Source organism: Pimephales promelas, chromosome 3, assembly GCF_988280905.1.
Source record: "Pimephales promelas chromosome 3, fPimPro1.hap1.1, whole genome shotgun sequence".
NCBI lineage: Eukaryota > Metazoa > Chordata > Actinopteri > Cypriniformes > Leuciscidae > Pimephales > Pimephales promelas.
In genome coordinates this window covers 16023671-16042576 of record NC_142771.1, presented here as the reverse complement: position 1 = coordinate 16042576, position 18906 = coordinate 16023671, and the positions used below count along the sequence as shown (strand labels likewise).

Genomic DNA, 18906 nt, shown 5'->3' with positions numbered 1-18906 from the left:
ACAAAAAAACTAAGAATTTAATGAGAAGGTATGAAATGGAAGACATTTCACATCTCATTAACATGCTCATACATTTTCATCATATTTAAATCTTTTAAAGGGTTCAGTTGACATTTGAGACGAATTAGAATTCCATTACCAAAAAAGTTGACACCAATAATGCATATTTCAATGTTTTTCTTCACAACTTTTAGTTTTCTTAAAAAAAAAGAAAAAAAGATGGAACTTGTCAGACATTCAAAGCAAGCCAATGCCAACCTCACTGAAGCCTTTTTCATTGGGCACATCCTTTTTTAAAACTTCATTTTTTTGCTCTGGAAACATCGGCAACGCTTCCTGCGACGATGCCAATATATTATATCTGTATAATTTTATTCTTTTAACCTCGTCCTGTCACACCGTATAAAAATAAAGCTAGACTACCTACCTACCTAAGATTTCATGTATTCGTTTGTTCACTTTCAACAAGCTTATGAGTCAGACTGCGGGAGACACCAGTCTCCAGGAATGGAGCACAGGTAGTCAGGGTGGTGTCTGGTGTAGGACAGCCCAAAAGAGGCCAGCGGAGCCCAGTTCCCTGATCGAGAGGAAGATCATCTCGCGGCTTGCTAAAGTCCAAGCGGGCCGAACACCAGCACCCTGTGCAACAACAAAAGTTTCAAGTCCCAAATGACAAACTTTGCAGTATTTTTGTTGACGTTGGCATCTTCCTCTCGTCTCGTCTTCGGTAAGGACAGTAGTGCTTCTACGTAAGCTTATGCCGGGGCGCTTTTGTTCTGCGTGCCCTGCTAAAGTTCGGCCTCTCCTAAAGTCTAATCTGTGAAAATGCTACATGAAATACTGTTAATATGTTGTCTTAATGCTAATAATCAAAGTATGGACTTAAAAAAAATGTAAAAAAAGAGGAAGAGGAGGTTCCAAAATAGTGAGTAAAAGAGTTACTAGCAGCTGAAAAGATCCACTGTTTTCTTCTCTTCTTTTCAAATAACGCAAAGAGATCTGTAAAGCAGCATCAGGCGTTGAATGCTGCGGTATAATCCACCCTTCCGTCGGAGCGTCCTCGTGAGGTCCACACACCTGTCGGCTGTCTGACAGGACTGTCCCGCCTGGAGAAAGGTTCCTCTGCGAGCGCCGGCCGCTGACCATCATTCCACAGCGAAGCCGCAGGTCTCCTCGATGGCCGTCAGCAGTTTGTCGTAGAGTTTATCGTGGCTCTCGTATGGAGGAATGTCGATACGGTTAAAGCTGAGGTGAAGTTGAAAAGAAACAAACGGCATTGGTGAATTAATGAGTCGTTAGTGCAGAAAATGTTAGTAGTTTGTACCAATGACAGGGCGATTTATTTACTAATTATTGTTTCAGGTGAAAATATTTAGTACAAGTGTTGGCTCTTCCTTGCATCAGCTTCATAAATCTACAGACAGCCAATGTCAATTTCTGTTTTAAAATATATATATATATATTTTTTTTTATACACTACCATTTCAAAACGTTTGTCGTCTATAAGTTTTTTTTTGAAAGAAGCCTCTTAACCTGTTAACTGTCACCCCCCCTTTTTTGAATAGACATGAAAATGCACATTTCGAACTTAAATGATTGTAATTCAAGAATGCTTTGGAATATAGACATATGATTGGTCTTGTTTTAAAGAAGACATTTGGCAGATTTTTGTAGAAGTGAAATAAATTAAGAAAGTGAAACAGAAAAAAAGTTATAGAAGTTTGAGTTTATGGAAATGTACAATGTAAAAATATTAATTATTCATATTTTACATAAAATATATATTTTCAAAACCTGGGCTACTCTAAAATGGCAGAAAGATCAAAGCCAAAAATCTGAACAAGTTGTGTTTCAAATTTTAGGTTGATATCTCAAAAAATGAGCTTTCAGTAAGATTTTGTTTGGGCGCAGTACCAAACTTTTTCACTAGGGCACAATCAGACTCCATTACTGCCCATATAAGGGCGCCTGCATTTCCATTCGTGTTTTGAGTGATATGAACCATTATTTTTCACAATTTTCATACAATTTCTGAAGTAGAAATCCTATTCAGAAGAAGCATGGGAAGTTTGGCAGATTTTGATATGAATTGAACCTCTTAGAAACACATACAAAGAACATGCATGTAAGTCATAGCTAGCTGCCACGTCACAAATGGTGAATTTATTATTTTTTTCTTGATATTTCAAACTTTTCAGACCTTTTTTTTCCAAAATAATTGAATGGATTCTATCTTTTGAACTTGTGGCATGAAAACAAACTGAGGTATCTACCATTTTTTCATGATTTTTCATGTTTACTGCTATTTTAAAATAAAGGTCTGAACACGCCTTATGAGTATGAAAATATTCTTGTTTTATATTGATAAATTATGGCTCCTCTGTAATATATTTTGAAAATCAGTCACCAAATATGGAAACTAGAGATTGTAAGCTTTCAAATGATATATAGTTTGTCAATATTATTTAAGGTATTTACTAAGATATTATTGTTTTAAAAATATAGTGGCAAACGTCCCACCTGTGGGACGGTGACAGTTAAGTGGTTAATCTCACTACAGCTGCATTTATTTGATCAAAATACAGTAGATACATAGTGTGAAATATTATTAAAATTGAAAACAACTTTATTATTTTTTAATATGTTTTAAAATGCAATTTATTCCTGTGATCAAAGTTGAATTTTCAGCATTACTCCAGTGTCACATGATCCTTCAGAAATCATTCCAATTGATTTGGAATTGTGCTTTTGTGATTTGGATTTGCAGTTGTGTTCATTTTGTTAAAGATTCTTTGATGAATAGAAAGTAAAAAAAAAAATAGAAAGTGAAAGTAGAAAGTTTTAAACAATGCAATGTCTTTGCCGAATAAAAGTATGATTTTTTTCAAACACATCTTACTGACTGCAAATGTTTCAATGGTAGTTTATAATACTTTAAATATTTCTACAATTTAATAAAAAGGAAATATAAAAAAAGCAAAATGATAATACAATTTTGTAGGGGTGTAACAAATATCGTGCCACAATATATCGCAATACAAAAATGCAACAATATGTATCGTAGATAGTGACAATATGTATTGTGGAAAGTTCTCCCAAAATAAAAATTACTGTGTGAGAAAAAATTCAAGTTTTCAGAGTTTTAGTGTACGTACTACATTAAACTACTATATATAATGTTGATTATAATGTATAATAATGCAATGGGGGAATATTTGTGGGTCCGGATAATGCCAAATGTCTGATGTTACCAGTAAAAAGCGGCTGACATTATTTTAAATATATCTAGTCGGTGAAAGCGTGCAAGCATATTCATCTACTACAATAACTCAGTAATTTCAGCTTCAGAATCATTTCCATTGTTTTTGATTACAATCACCAAGTCCAAGCCTATTCATTTAAACCTTTAATGTAAAATCAAATTTAGCATTTCGATCAACATTACATTTTTTGTTAACTTTTTACCACGTCTTGGAGTATCACAATAATATCGTATCGCGAGTTCAATATCGTGATATGTATCGAATCGTGACATGAGGGTATTGTTACACCCCTAGAATTTTGTATATGTCTCACAGCTCTCTAAATAATATTGCCATTTGAAAAAGAAATGTGCTCACCAAGTGTGTGCTTTGGGCAGGTTGTTGGTGCTGGCATCAATCTGGTGAATGGTGAAGAGTCGTGGTCCAGCGGCACCTGATCATACAACGTTTTAGTACAAACACATATGTGGGATTTCAAGTCAGATTTCCTGAATGAGAAACCTCAGGTACCTTGCAGGGCTTTGAATCCTTGCAGCGGGACTCTGGAGGAGCCGGTGACGAACTGCAGCAGTCTGGCCCTCCGCTCCTCGTCGTACGACTCCACGGCCCGCCAGAACCACTTCACGATGTTGCTGTCAGGCGTGCAGTGCTTCAGACGGGTGTTAGACTTCCAGTCGTTGATATCGATCTTCCCCAGTCCACACACAATAAGCTGAAAGTCAGAGAAACACTTGAACCCTGCACAACGTTAAAGCTGGCAATGGCAAAATTTGAAGGACTGATGTTTTTATACCTCCAACTCTTTCTCATCAAACGCCTTGAGTAGATGTTGTGGGATGACCTCATTAAAGCCTTTCTGCAGGGCCAGGAACTGAGCCTCGATGCCCCTCAGGAACCGCCAGTTCACATACAGCCTGTGCAAAAACAGGCGCAAGACATTACAACTTAAAACCATCTGCAAGGACGAGGAAGGTGTTGAAAGACAGCTCTACCCCACGCTCACCTCACATACTCCTTCTTGGTGTCCTGGGTGACGGCGATGCTCTTGCCGTTGGGTTTCAGCTCATGCTGAATGATCTCTCCGTATGCATTGTGTTCGACGCAGAACGTGTGGTCCAAAACCCCTGTGATGTCATTATCTCTAAATACACAACCCAAAGAAAAAAATGATTATTATAGACAAAATACCCCAAAACGTGATCAAAACTGGTAGATACAATTATATGTTGTACTTTAAATAAAAAATAGACACTTTTCCATGTACATTAATATGAATGAAATTGAATGAAAGGTTTATTTTGTCAACTCTATATATCTACAAGAAAATATTAATGGTTTTACTTATATTAAAAAATTAATTTCTGTAAATACATCTCTAATTTTACTGTTGACCAACCACATCCCACATCAAAAGCTGAAAATGTGTTTTGCAATATAATGTGAAAACAATAAGTACATTGTATTCAATACATTTTTGACATTGTAGTTAAGACACCAAATATAAAGTGGGACCAACTCTCCATTGGTCCCACTTTAGATTTAATGTTTAATGTAAAATATATATATAATTGTATTATTACTATTATTATGAAGCATAGATATATATATTTTTAATGAATCATTACAGGCCATTTTCTGCTGAAAATACAGTCAGAGTAATAATTGTTTTGTATATGGTAAGTATGGATGTATAAAGCACACTGACAGGATCCAAACGAGGCTGTTGTGGAGGTCTGGATCCACTGACTCCATGTCATCCAGAGTGATGGGTTTCCCGAGCAACTGCTTGTAGAAAGGCAGAGTGAAGCCTCCGTCTATATAGTGGCCGTGGAAAACAGCCATTCCCATAATCCTCCCCACAAAGTGAAAATAGGACAGATGCTCCTAAGAAAAAAAAAAATAAAACATAAAAAGGTGAGCGTTATTTGTGAAGAAATTGATTTCAAGGAATATCTGCTTCAGCTCCAGATCCACTCACAGGATTAACGGCAGAGTCCGGGTTGATCTGTAGCGTGTAGATGTCGTCTCGGGAATACTGGAACAGTCCGTAGTATGGATTTAACATCTCATGCGACAGCAAGTATAACCACTCCCTATGACACAAACACACATTTGGCACACACTATTAACATTTTTGATATTTTTTTTGCTAGTGGGTACAGGACACTATAGTTCATTCATGTAAGTGAGAATAGCAAAATAAAGTAAACTGTGACATATTATATCCAAAAAATATTCATACAGTGGACTACCAGTAAAATTTATAAACATTTGGGACCAAAAATTATTCAGACACTTTGATCTGACCATGTTTTGCTTAAATGTTTTTCTTTAATTGCTAATGCAAAAAATTTTTACACCACAGACTGAACAAAATGAAGCATTGCTTGGTAAATGGTTGACCTAAGTTGGTATTATCTCATTGTGTAACAGCTGACAGCTAATCAACCTAATTCATTTGTGAGACAGTCTAACAGAAGGATGGCCAAAAACAGTGAAATATCAACTGATTTGATAACTCTGAGTTCGTGTCATATTTTATTACCATTTTCTAAACTATAGCGAATAAACTGTGATAATGTGAGAAATCTTGAAGGAGTCTGAATAAATTTTGGTTTGACTACATCAAGTCTAACATGGCACACTGTAACATTGTTATACACTAATCCTACCACTAGATGGAAACACAAGCTACGTATAAAAGTCAGAAGGAAACTGCATTCAAACCCCATTTTACTGCCATAGTGTGATATGTATTAGTTGAGAAACATTCAAAAATGTATGCTGGGAGTTGATTTTACCAATCTGGAATTGATTGGATTGGGGAAAGTGATAACGGGTTGTTCATCAATGGACAATGAAAGTCATTTTGAATAATGTTCACAGATTAATAATCTACAATACGAACAGGAACATTAAACAGAAAAACTAAAATGTTCAGATTCACACTTTCACACACAGATTTAAAAGCACACTATGTAACACTCAGAATTTGTTAAAGCTACACTGTGTGATTTTTACCCCCATCTATTGGTGAAAAGATATACGACCATCCAGTGAATATTAGTTTCTGTTCATCTCAATTCCGATTTCGTTTTAACTCCTACGGTGGCCAATGTAGTCCAAGATTAGGATGGCTTCCAGTTCGACCTCGCCCATGAGTGTTAACTCAAACGTAAACGCGAAAGGCGAAGCTTGAATTAACGGGTATGTCCCTCTTTGGCTAATGTACTTTCAAGATGGAGGGGCAACATGGCGACCGACATTAGAACCCCTTACCCGTACATATTTTCAATGGCATATTCTACACTCACGAAATTACTTTATTACTTGAACGAAGTAAATATACATTAATGAGCACATATATTTTTGAAAGAACTAAGTGTTTTTAGCTAAGAATAAACTAAAAGAGTTACACAGTTTAGCTTTAAAAAAAAGTCAATACATCATCAATCCGTGGTTCTCTGTAAGCCTATTGTAAGTGTTTATATTTAAGACTGGGCTGTATATATATATATACACGTCACTTGTCTGGTGATATCTATAAATAGAGAAAAGTTACTTTGTGGGAGTGAAATAGGCTAACTGTCACAACAAGCGAGAAAGGTGAAAATGGAGCAGCTAAATCCTGAAACTCCAGGAATCACATGTAAAAAAAAAGAAGAAGAGTCTTCTGGCAAAAAGGGAACGCAACAGAGCTCATAATGAAACAAGAATCAGCATTGACTAAGATGGGTGAGAACTGAGGGATTTGAAATGTTGTAAAAGCAACTTAGAGATGTCGGTGTTCTTATACAATCAACAGGAGAGTTATGTATTTTATTGAACAGACAAATTGCCATATGTAGCTCTCTAACAGAGTTTAAAGCGCATATTCTATAGTGAAGTCGGGCAGAGCCGAAGTACAACCAAAACGATGTTCTTTATGTCTGCTTTTTAACCACTAGAGGGCCAAAAATTACATGGATGTTTTTGCTCGGACTCTTAAACTCATACCTAGCGACTCCACCATAGTCGAGACCTTCCTCTCCTCTGAACTTGACCATTAACCTCTTCCACAGGTCCTTCGGCCTCATCTTCATCACCTGCCGGTATGATTCCTAAGGAAATAGTAGAAACACAGAGTTGAAATTTATGAAAGGTCACAAATTTCAACTGGATTATACAGACGTATATTAGGATGCACCAGTCGCGATTAAGTTCAAACTAAGGGGTTAGTAAATGTGACAAAGGTGACAAACTAATTTCAAACTTCTCTTGCTTCGCATAATTGTCAAGGGTCATAAACAAAATTTGATATGCTGATGTTATTTTAGTCTCATTGAGATACTATTATATATTTTTATTAATGGCTTTAATTACTTTTTAAAATGTTTTTAGTTTTTAGTGTCATTTTTATTAGCTATTGTTGTTTAAATACTTTTTATTCATTTTTAATTCAGTTTTAGTTGAAAATGAGAAATGATTCCTTGGCAACTACCTTCAATAGAATAAGTCTATAAACAAGTATTTGATTTCAGTTAATGTTTATTTTATTTCAAGTAAAAAATAGGGCTGTGAAACCAAAATAAAAGTTTGTGTTTACATAATATATGTGTGTGAACTGTGTATAATTATTTTGTATATATAAATACACACACATACATGTATATATTTAAGAAAAATGTGTTATTTATATATAAAATATTTATGTATAGTACAAATTATATATATTTACAGTGTGTACATGTATATAAGCAAATATTTCTTAAATATATACATGCATGTGTGTGTGTATTTATATATACAAAATAATTGTACACAGTTCACACAATTATACACAGTTCACACACATGTATTATGTAAACACAGACTTTTATTTTGGATGTGATTAATCGTGATTAATCGTTTCACAGCTCTAGTAAAAAACAACAATGTTTAATTGTACTTTTATTTAACTATGATAACAATAAATAAAACCGAGCGCAACATGTTGGAATGAAGCATCCAGAAATGCCTGTGCGTATCCAGCTCAACACCCTTAAACACCCCAAAGCAGATGACACACAGACGAAAACCCCTTCAAGCTGAGCGAGGGGGATAAACTGTTTTTCCAACAGGCCTGAGATGAGGCTCAGAATTGTGTGCAGTACATGTAACACGCATTAGCTGAACTCAGCATGGGGTTTGCTGCATGCTAATGAGGTTTAACATCATGTCTGATGCATGATGGCTTTTTTCCACACGTAAATTGATTTGTGGGTGACATCCAGCTGAGTTCAAAGGCCTTAGAAACGCTGAAGGTTAACCAGACCTTAAGGCTTTGAAATATCGCTATTACAGTCTGGTTCAGTTTGACAGGTGTTACTGGTGCATTTAACACCCTCGAACAACAACAGAGAACCCATCTGCCTCCATGCTGACGACACATCTCAGGGCTGACAACTGAGTCACCGCGAAGTGGATTCTGCTGCTTTGTGATTGGTTCAGTGGTTGCAGGGTGCACAAAAACCAAACAGACAAACAAACAAACAAAAAATAGCCCAAAGAAATGGAAAATGTGAGTTTTATTTGTTTTGGCCACTTGACTATATTGGATAGACATGCAGTAGAGAGAATAAAACCTTTGAATTTGTGCCACATGAGTGATGACTGTAAATGAGTCTAAAACCATTTGATTTCTCAGTATTTTAGCCTTGTTTTGTCTAAGCATTTTACATTTACATGAGAAGCACAAGGAAATAAGATCAATCTAATGACATTTAGGGAGGTTTATGCTTTTTCACATTTTTTTATATGCCAATGGAATACAATTGATTGGTAATTTAGTTGGTAAAACGTTTAATTTCAATATTCTCTTAGTCTCTAGTGTAAAAAGTGTTTATTTTTACTTTTCTAATTGTAAAATTAAACATTCTGAATCTATGAATGATTATTCCTGATTACATTTTTTTTTCTAAAGTTTGGCGTCTGGAAGATTTTGTCTCCCAAGCTCACAGAGGCTGCAGTTATTAGATCAAAAATACAGTATAAACTAATATTGTGGAATTTTTTGTCCTGTGATACATTTAGTTTCAGGATACTTTGATAAATAGACCATTTTAGAAATCTTTTGTACCATTATAAATGTCTGTGACTTTTGATCAATTGAATGCATTCTTGCTGAATATAAGGGGGCTTTCACACTTTTCGTTCGATTGCCTGTTCCGAACCAGAGTTCGATTGCTCCCCCCGATGGACTGTGTTCACATTCGATATTTGTATCCGAACCGCGGTACGCTTGCGTCATCAAGCTGCAGCTTGCTCGTAATCATGTTGCTTGGTAACCGCTATGAATGAAAAGGCATCAAAATGTATAGAATAGCTGGCTTCACAATTGTTCTTCTTTTTTTAATCTTTGGGTTTGTTTTTAAAGAAAAGACACAGAAACACACTTGCGTCTGTCTGTCGCAAAATTTATACGACCACATTATACGTCATCAATAGCGGTTCACTTCCAATTGCGTTCATATCGGCAGCAAACCGTATTGGAGTTCACATGAACTGTACCCCAGACCCCTTTTTTAAGCAGACCTGAGTATGGTTCGCGGGTGCGCAACCGAGTTCAGAAAACAGCATTCACATCATCCAAACAAACCGAACTCTGACGTCATTCGAACCCGGGTGCGCACCAAAAGTGCTAGTGTGAAAGCCCCCTAAGTATTACTTTTTCATCCTACTGACCCCAATTTTTTCAATGGTTGAGTAGATACATATTGATTATGGTCTAAAGGCCGAAATATAACCACATACTAATTATGAGCTGTGTTTAATGTGTGCAAATATATTTCCAAACTGATAATTTGCTGCTGGAAAAGAATCCATTCATCGCTATGATTTTATCAGGATTGTTTGGATGGATGTTCGTTCTCACCTCAAAGATCTCCTCACGCGAAACCTCGATGCGACAGTGTCCCGCCTGAGGCTGCTGCTGGGACAGCTCCTGCCTCAGGATCTTCAGTTTCTGCACCAGATCTCGCTTGTACTTGGGCACCGTGAGACATTCGGGGTCCTCTGGGAGATTTCCGGGAGATATGGGAGATATGACCGACTGAGCCTCCTGCTTTAGCTGTCCGGGGCGACTGTAGAGAAAGAGCGAGGATGAAACATTGACCCCATCTTTATGTCACGACAGAAACGGACAAAATGAGCTCCTTAAGGAATTGAGGACACAAGTTCTCTCCACAAGCTCCAGTATGGTCCTGAACTGATATAATTCTGAATGCACGGTCGGCTCCAAAAGTATCTGGACACTTTTGAACACTTAATGACACTTAAAATGTTAAACGCAAATGTCAAACAATGAGGCATCAGTAAACAAATGCTGCTTGAGAATAACTGACTTCAAATTGCAGTGCTTGACAAATAAAGATGTGGTGAGCGGGGAGAGGTGTGACGAAGTGAGGTGTGCATACATTTATCCATAAACAACACATTCTTAAATATGTAAACACACACTCGCTTCACATATCCCTCCGTACGCACTTCACAGACACTCTCAGACTCATTTATCCATGTGACACCATGATCCTAACGCTCGTTCTCCGTCTGCACGTGACCCACATTCTTCAAATATTCCCTTCCTCCATTCTTTTTCCTTGACAAACAGAAACTAACTTCTCTGTGCCTGCAGTTTTACAGTTTCTAGATGCATTTATAGCACTATAATGATCTAAAATCTGTTTAATTCTGAATCAATGTGTAAACAGCCAAGATTATATCTTATTGCTACTTTGTAAAAACAGCCTGATGTTCATTATAATATACAGGCCATGGGTCAATGACAAATAAGGATGTCTGAGATGATGATGTAAAGGAGAAAACTAGCTCAAAACAAGTTCTTTTAGGGTGTGTTCACAGTTGGCATGTGTGGTTGGATTAAAACGAACTGGTGCGATTGCTTTGATAATGCGGTTCATTTGAATAAGGAAGTGATGTCACAAGATGCAACCCTAAAAAGGAAGGAATGTTCAAGCATACCGGTTTTTCTCATCATGTTATCCACCTTAGTTCGGTACAGGATCAGAAACGTGTCTCCTTACAGCGGATCTTCGTTAGTGTGTGTGATGGAGGGATTCGTGTCGTTGTTTTGACTCCTTTTCAAACTCTTCCTTTCAAAGTTCTTCTTTAGATTCGGCGTTAAAAATGTGAACACTAAGCGGGCCAGGACTAAATGGCTTTTTTTTTGGGTCTGGACCAAACCAACCAAGCAACAATAGTGAACACACACACCTTTAAACTTATAATCTAAGGTTTTTAATCACGTTGTTGCCATTTTCATAAAAAAATAAATAAAAATAAATAAAAAATAGTGGAGTGACTATCCAGAAAACAAGTAACAAGTATTTTCTAAACTTGAATTCACTTTTTTTTGTTCAATGTTAATCATTATTTAAAAAAAATGTAATTATATATTTGAAGCCAAATTGTATTTTTTCCTTCCCAAAATTTATTTTTACCCCAAAATATATATATTTTTTAGCCATGAATATAATATAGTTTTCCTTTGAACTGGTGAAAAAGTGATTTTTTTTATATTTAAAAATAAATAAATAACTAAATAAAAAAGAACACATGATTTCCTTCAAGTGACACTGACTTTGATTGGGTGGATAAAAGTTTTTCAAATATTAATATTTTTAAACTTTTTTTTACATTAATATTTCAACAACTTTTATCCACCAAATCAAATTGGCTTCACTGCTTGCATTATTAACAAAAAAAAAATTAACAATAATAAAAGATTATTCCAATAAAAATTACTCATGCCAAATCCTACTAGAAAGAATTACCGCCTGTTTTGTCATTATAATTAATCTCTGATAATCATTACAATCATTTTGCCATTAAATATCTTATAATCACTTTTTTGATATTAAGAACAACAACAAAATGAAGACGTTTAAACCATTTACAATAAATATGAGATTTATTCATTAGTTTCTCTAAATAATATTATTGAATAACTGAACAGAATCAAGTAATAAAACAAAACCAAAAAACAAACACTTTTTTTCCCCCAAATCCTGTAATCCATTAACAACCCTTGAAATGCTGGATGTGGATCATGAGGGTGTATCCATGAAAAAACAAACGCAGCTCATGCATGCACACACGCACGGCCATGACAATCGCCCACCCGCCCGAAGCTCCCATCACGCACTCGATCGTGAGATCATGAAGCCGTCAAGGCTGAGAGGAAAGCACACAGCACAGAAGAGTTTTGCCAGATGACAGAGAGGTGAGAATTTCTGCTCTGATACAAGGCAGATGTTTCGACAGATATCCACATAATCTATCTGATGCCTTTTCCAAAAGTGAGACAACTGCAGCGCCAGGAACGTTTACACTGACTCGTTCTGGCAGTTAGTTTGCTTGAGGGATGATGTCTTAATGCAAATGGTCTGTTTGGACTGATATCTGTCTGGTATCTCTTTATGGCAAACATAGCGAGACAATATTAAATCAGAATCTAGGTAATGGCACGATAATGTGGTTTTGCATGTTTGGTGCATAATCATTCAAAGCTGTGTTATATTGCACACTTTTACTATTTGATGCTGTATTATCATTACATTCAGTGCTCATTCAGAGTTTAGATTGGGGTAAAATGGAAATAATTTCGTTTGTGCTGACCTAAAGCTAAAGTACATTTTGGACTTTCTCTGAATGGTGGACAATCTCTTTTTTCACAAAAATATAATATAAATAAAAATATAATAAAAAACTAAAATTGAATAAATATTATTTAGTTTTCTTAGGGTGACTAAATTTAATGTTGGAATAGGTCAATACCTAATATTAAAACAACAACACCAACTTACTAAACACGGTTTTCTGCATGCGACACTGACTTTGATGGATCCTTTTTTCAATACAATATTATAATATAATATATTATATAGTATATTTCATAATATTTTTACCCTAACTAATTAATTGTTTTATAAAATTAATAAAAGATGATGCTAAATTATTATGAGCCATAATCATATCTCACAACTTTGACTTTCTATTTCCCTATGTGACTTTATTCTTTGTCTTTTACAGTTTTACCTTGTTAATCTTTATTTCATACCAAAGTGAGGATTTCTGTTTTCAAATATTTTAGGCAAATTTTGAATAAATAAAGGCTGCAAAATGTTGGCAATGACCTTTGAAAAAACCATATTGATTAACATCAATCCAAACATCCCAGTTGACAGGTGGATGCTTCACATTTCCGTGAAGTTACTATCCAGGTGCAATGATTCATTTGCAAGATCCAACGTGAACTGATATTCCCTGACTTGTGTGATGCCATTCGTGCAAGCCGTACCCCACAGAATATTCTTGTTACTGCAAGAACAACATGAAGTGGGATGGCGGAATGTGGGACATGTCCTTTGATCTGTCAGGACAGGAAAAGGGAAACTCGATCTCTACCCATTAATGCATTCCTCTGGCTCAAGCGACACACACACACACACACAACTAAACATGCACGGTCACGAGCACGTGGATCGATAAAACTGCTCCAACTGAAGAGAATCTAATTCATTTCTTACCTGCTCTGAGCCTCAACGACCCCACGGGAGCCATTCGGACTGGGACTGTTGGAGTAAACGTAAGACACAGCAGCATGAGACGTCTGCGATTCGACTATGTCTTTCATGTCTCTAGTAGTAGCAGCTTCTAGGTTGAATGGTGTCAGGTTCTTTCTGATGAAGTTGAGAGAGACTCACTTTAGGACGAGGTGCAGGTTAGCTGAGAGTCGCGGGTCCGTGAATTGTGTGGTCCGGTTGTTGTGGTCCACAAAGTACACCCGTCCTGTGGCGGTGTTCCTTATCTCCCAGCCTGGAGGCAGCGGACCCAACTCCTCACAATTCACATTGCTGAGATCCCTGCAGAGAGAAAGATGGAGCACCGTTAGTCAGCTCTAGCAGTGGTTTTATCCCTGGTGAGATTAGAAATTGTTATGATATTTGTAGAGAACCAGTTCAAAATTGGACATTACCGTATAAATGCAAATAGTGCAAGATAATATCTGGAGTATATTTGAAGATTTCAGATGCTAAAGCAGCTAAACGATATTGTGTGAATGCTCTCCGAACATAGTAAACGTTCATCACATACTTTCGATTCAAATCCGCTAAATCCCAGCCTCAGCCCATTTAGAAATACCGGTTTGTGGCCGGAAATATGTTGTAGTTATTGCATAAAGTCTTCTATTTGTCTTCTGTTTTTTGTTGTTCTCCAATAAAGTGTGCGGTCATTTTTGTCATTACCGTGGGTCACATTCGAGCCCTGTGAGCACATGGGCCTGAATATGATACAGATGTGACAGTAGTGATTAGTAGTGCAACTGTTTACTATGTCTTGAATTGATTAAAGTGATATTTTTGAAAATAAGGCATTTCAATAATTGACTCATAACGGTTTCATTGCCATTAAAGTGAAATTACTGACCTAAACATGATAAGAGCCTGATAAAAAAGGCTCATTTAAAAGAAAAAAATGTCAGAAGGACTTCATAACTATTCATATCGACTTCTTTAGCTGGACGATTCCCCAAAATGAGAATTTTATATTCCATGTGTTGATTTTATTACAAATATTTTCATCATTTCAACTAGTCTAGTCATTTATTTTATTTATTTATACTTTATTTATACTTTAATTATATACATATATATATATCCACTCACCTAAAGGATTATTAGGAACACCATACTAATTTTGTGTTTGACCCATGTGATTGGTTGATAAGATAATTGCATTAATGAGAAATTGAACAGGAGTTACTAATAATCCTTTAGGTGAGTGTATATATAATATTCAAATAATAATTAATTATATTTTAAACAATATTTATTGAGTAAAAACAACTTATAACATGATGATCGTGATTTGATGGAAGTGAAATGTGTTCATGATTTAAAATTAATGCAAAAAAGTAAAAAATTGGCATCACTTAAACGGTGCTAAAGCACTTTAAATATATTGTAACATGCTCCTTAGACTGACATTAAACTAAAAGAGAGAGATATAAAAAGAAAAAAAAACAAAGCAAGAAGACAAACAAAACAAAGCTCGAAAAGAGAGAAAGAAAAAAGAACGAGACGAAACAAACTTCAGAGATGTTGATTTCGGGCTCAAGCCAAACCTCATAAAACTAACAAAGCAACAAATGTGCAGCGCTGCAAAAATGCTCAATGTCAACCCAAAGCCACATTTGATTTTTCCAATCATGTTCTCCTCTCAGATAAATGACTAAACGGTCTCATTATAAAGCTCCAAGTTTCCCCAAGTTCATGTCTTCTCAGTTTCTGCCCTAACCAGTTTCAACGTCAAAAGCTTCGAGGCATTTTGAAGAATAATGTTCGCACACAGTAATATCTCATTGGTCAAAAACCACACTCTACAACATATCTGTATTATTAAACATTGATGTTTTGCATGTTACAATAGAATGACTGGTTAGAGACGCAGGTTTCCAACCACATTCAGAATAAAATATTTGTTAAACAAGATAAGTTAAATAACTGTAATTATATTAAACATGTAAAAGACACAAAGGATAAGGAGGTACCTGGGCACTCTGGGGTCGTGCCATGTGCTGACGCCCGTCTGCGTGTGCAGGAAGTAGACCTGGCCCTGCTGCGTTGTTCGTTGTTCTGTGAACAAACACCAGAGGGCATCATTCGTCATTTACAATGTGAAAAAAATTACAAGAGGGTTGAATACTATCATTGTAGTTTTTGTGTTCATGTGTGTGATACTTTCATTCTTTCACTTTCAGTTTGATTTACCGTATGTTTGCCTGGTCCATGACTGTAAAATATGTTCGTTTCACACAAACTAATCAACTTTAAGGGAAAATAATGGCTAAATATAAACAAGCAGATTCATTTAAAAATATTTAACATGATATATTGCTCACAAAACCACAAAGATCGCATTAACCTTCCAAAAAAAGGCTTGTTTGTCCTAAATTACACTCACATGCTGGCATTAAAGAAAGATTATCATGAATCTGTGCAATTTTAAATATTTCAATATATTTTAACGAGGAGATAAAGGTTTAATGCTCTATCAGAAAAATCACCTTAAAGTTGGGCTGAACGATATGGGCAAAAATATTGCCACTATATTGTTTCCCTAAATATTGATAATATATATCACAAAATTAATTTACTACCATTAATGCAAAAGGAAATGCATTTCATGTGTTAGAGCATTAAATTCTAAACAAAACTTGCCAAAATTATTTTAAAAAATGTTGTATAATGAAACTAATAAAATAAATTGGGACCAATGAAAAAAAAATCTATTAAAACATAATTATTATGCAACAAAACATTTTTGTTTAAAGAATGAGTATACTCTATAAATTAAAACAGGTGAAGAAACATATATTGGTTGTATGATATTTCTTAAAATAATAATAATAATAATACAATACAACTATTCTACTATAACAGTAATATAGCACTTTCAAATTAGCGGTTTACTGAGAAGACTTTTGAGTTGGCTAAATATAAGAAATTACTTAAAAGTGTATTAGTGATTTTGTGGATTTTTTTATAAATATCAATATGGATTCATCTCAAAGTCTTTAAATGATGGTTTAAGTCCCTGTTCCACACATGTACAGTACTTGACCTGTATCCCATGTCTACAGACCCACATTTAGCTGCTTGAGCAGAGGAGAGCACACAGAGCTCTATTTAACCTGCGTCTAACCTCTGCCCTCTCTATCTTTCCATGGACTTACACACACGCACACAGACATAGAGGGATTTCCAGGTCACCCGTCTGACCCTGCAGCTGGAGCTGACGGCACGTCTGACATATTCAGACAAGTTCCCTTTCTACAGCTCAAGAGACGTTTTAATTACTCCTGCTGCAGCACAAATTTCCATTGCATGTGCATGTGTGTGTGTGTGTGTGTGTGTGTGTGTGAAATGTATGCTGGAGGGTGTATCTTTGACCTTTGCAAGCTGGCCAGTATTAACAGTAGAACTGATGCGTGCGTACCGTATCCCTCAGGCAGGTCGGGCGGTGTGTGTAGGTGAGTTCTGCTCATGTAGTTTCTGTGTCTTTGAGAGCGAACCCTCCGCTCCTGCACCCGTGGGTCATCCACAGGTACGCCTGCTGCCCCGTTGGGGGTCATGATGGGCGTGTTCTCATCCACCAGGCAGCTGAGTGGCCGGCCGGGACTCGAGTACTCGGACGCAGGCCTGTGTGTTTGAAAGAATAAATGAGAAAGTATGAGACAACAGACTACATTAAAATGGTTCAAATTCACATTAGACTGCTACGAAGTGCCCAAAGGGACGTGGTGGTGGAAAAATGTTTAGGATGGGAATTTTTTTTCCAAATCTTTTGCCTTCCCACGTAAAACTTTTGCATTCCCCCGAGAAATTTTGCGTTCCCTCGCTTGTTTTGAGGAGAATTGGGTTGTAGATCGTTGTCTAGGTTACTGTGATAACCTAGTAAATAGGTTGTAGGTATGAATATAAGAATATATGAATATAAGTGTATATGTTGTCAACTTTACTGATCTCCTTGAGTTAAGCACTGACCGCATTTCTTTATATTTGAGTCCTAGTTCAAACACTATGAAATGCTCCATGAAAGTGTGTGCTAAATGTGTGAAAGTACAACGTAACTGTGAAAGAACAGAAGATTACAGAGCATTTTTATGATTACTTATGCAAAACATCATAACAAATATAAAAATGACAAAACATAATTTTCTCAAACTGAGATTCTTCAGAAAGTACAGGTGAAATAAAGTCTCAGCATCCTTTCCTTTGTCCCTTTCCATATGGTTTGGACTTTTCCAGCTTTAAAAAAAACAACAACAAAAACGATCAAACCAGCCCAAGTTGGTTTTCTGGTCTTAACTGGTTAAAAATGACCTCCAAACCTGGCTGAGTTAGAGATTTATTTGGGTGGCCAGCTTGTGTACCAGCATGACCAGCTAAAAAAACATCCAAATTCCCTTTAAAACCATCCATTCTAACTTACTGGTCCAAACTAAGACTAGTAAGCCATTTTAGCCTTGTCTTACACTGGACAATCTTGTCCTATCCAACAGAACCACCTCAAACCCATTGACCTGGACAGAAAAGTCCTACAAGACTTTATTTGAGTCTGCATTTGCATCTCTAACGAAACGATCATGAAAGGCTTGGTGGCTCTTCTGAGGTGCAATCAGGCATTCGTTTTGGAAACCCAAGCACACAATAGTGTGCCCTTTGGTATGAAATTCAAATTTCTATGGTCCAAAATGTACAGTTGCTTTGAATGCTAACTGAATAATGAAGACGGGACACTGTCAAGCAGAACGGCGTACTGCAATGAGCTGAGGGACTTGATTAAGTCGCAGACCTGCAACCTCTCCAAACAAGGGAGTGAAATTTCTGTCCCTCTCCAGCTGCCCGGGTCGACCGTAAGTGCTGTTATTGTAGAGTGGGAACATCTTAGTGCAACAGCAGCTCAACCGTGAAGCGGCTGGCAACACAAGCTCAACGAATGAAGACGAAGTGCTGAATCATGTAGCGCATAAACACAGCCTGTGCTCGGTTTCAATATTCCCTCTGTTCCACTCGGTTTCAACACTTCAGAGGTTCAGAAC

General features: G+C 36.4%; 1 protein-coding gene across 1 annotated transcript in view; it reads right to left on the bottom strand.

Moving 5' to 3' along the window:
- smurf2 (SMAD specific E3 ubiquitin protein ligase 2) overlaps positions 1–18906 on the bottom strand; it is a 50534-nt gene continuing 31628 nt past the window's right edge. The window contains exons 8-20 of the mRNA XM_039650822.2: positions 17301–17503; positions 15853–15937; positions 14006–14164; positions 13829–13873; positions 10156–10363; positions 7260–7363; positions 5242–5356; positions 4969–5147; positions 4267–4404; positions 4057–4177; positions 3774–3975; positions 3621–3696; positions 1–1245 (exon numbers count right to left, since the gene is read on the bottom strand). Coding sequence (XP_039506756.1) covers positions 1146–1245; positions 3621–3696; positions 3774–3975; positions 4057–4177; positions 4267–4404; positions 4969–5147; positions 5242–5356; positions 7260–7363; positions 10156–10363; positions 13829–13873; positions 14006–14164; positions 15853–15937; positions 17301–17503 — 1735 coding nt within the window. The 3' untranslated portion in view covers positions 1–1145. The remainder of the gene's footprint in view (positions 1246–3620; positions 3697–3773; positions 3976–4056; positions 4178–4266; positions 4405–4968; positions 5148–5241; positions 5357–7259; positions 7364–10155; positions 10364–13828; positions 13874–14005; positions 14165–15852; positions 15938–17300; positions 17504–18906) is intronic.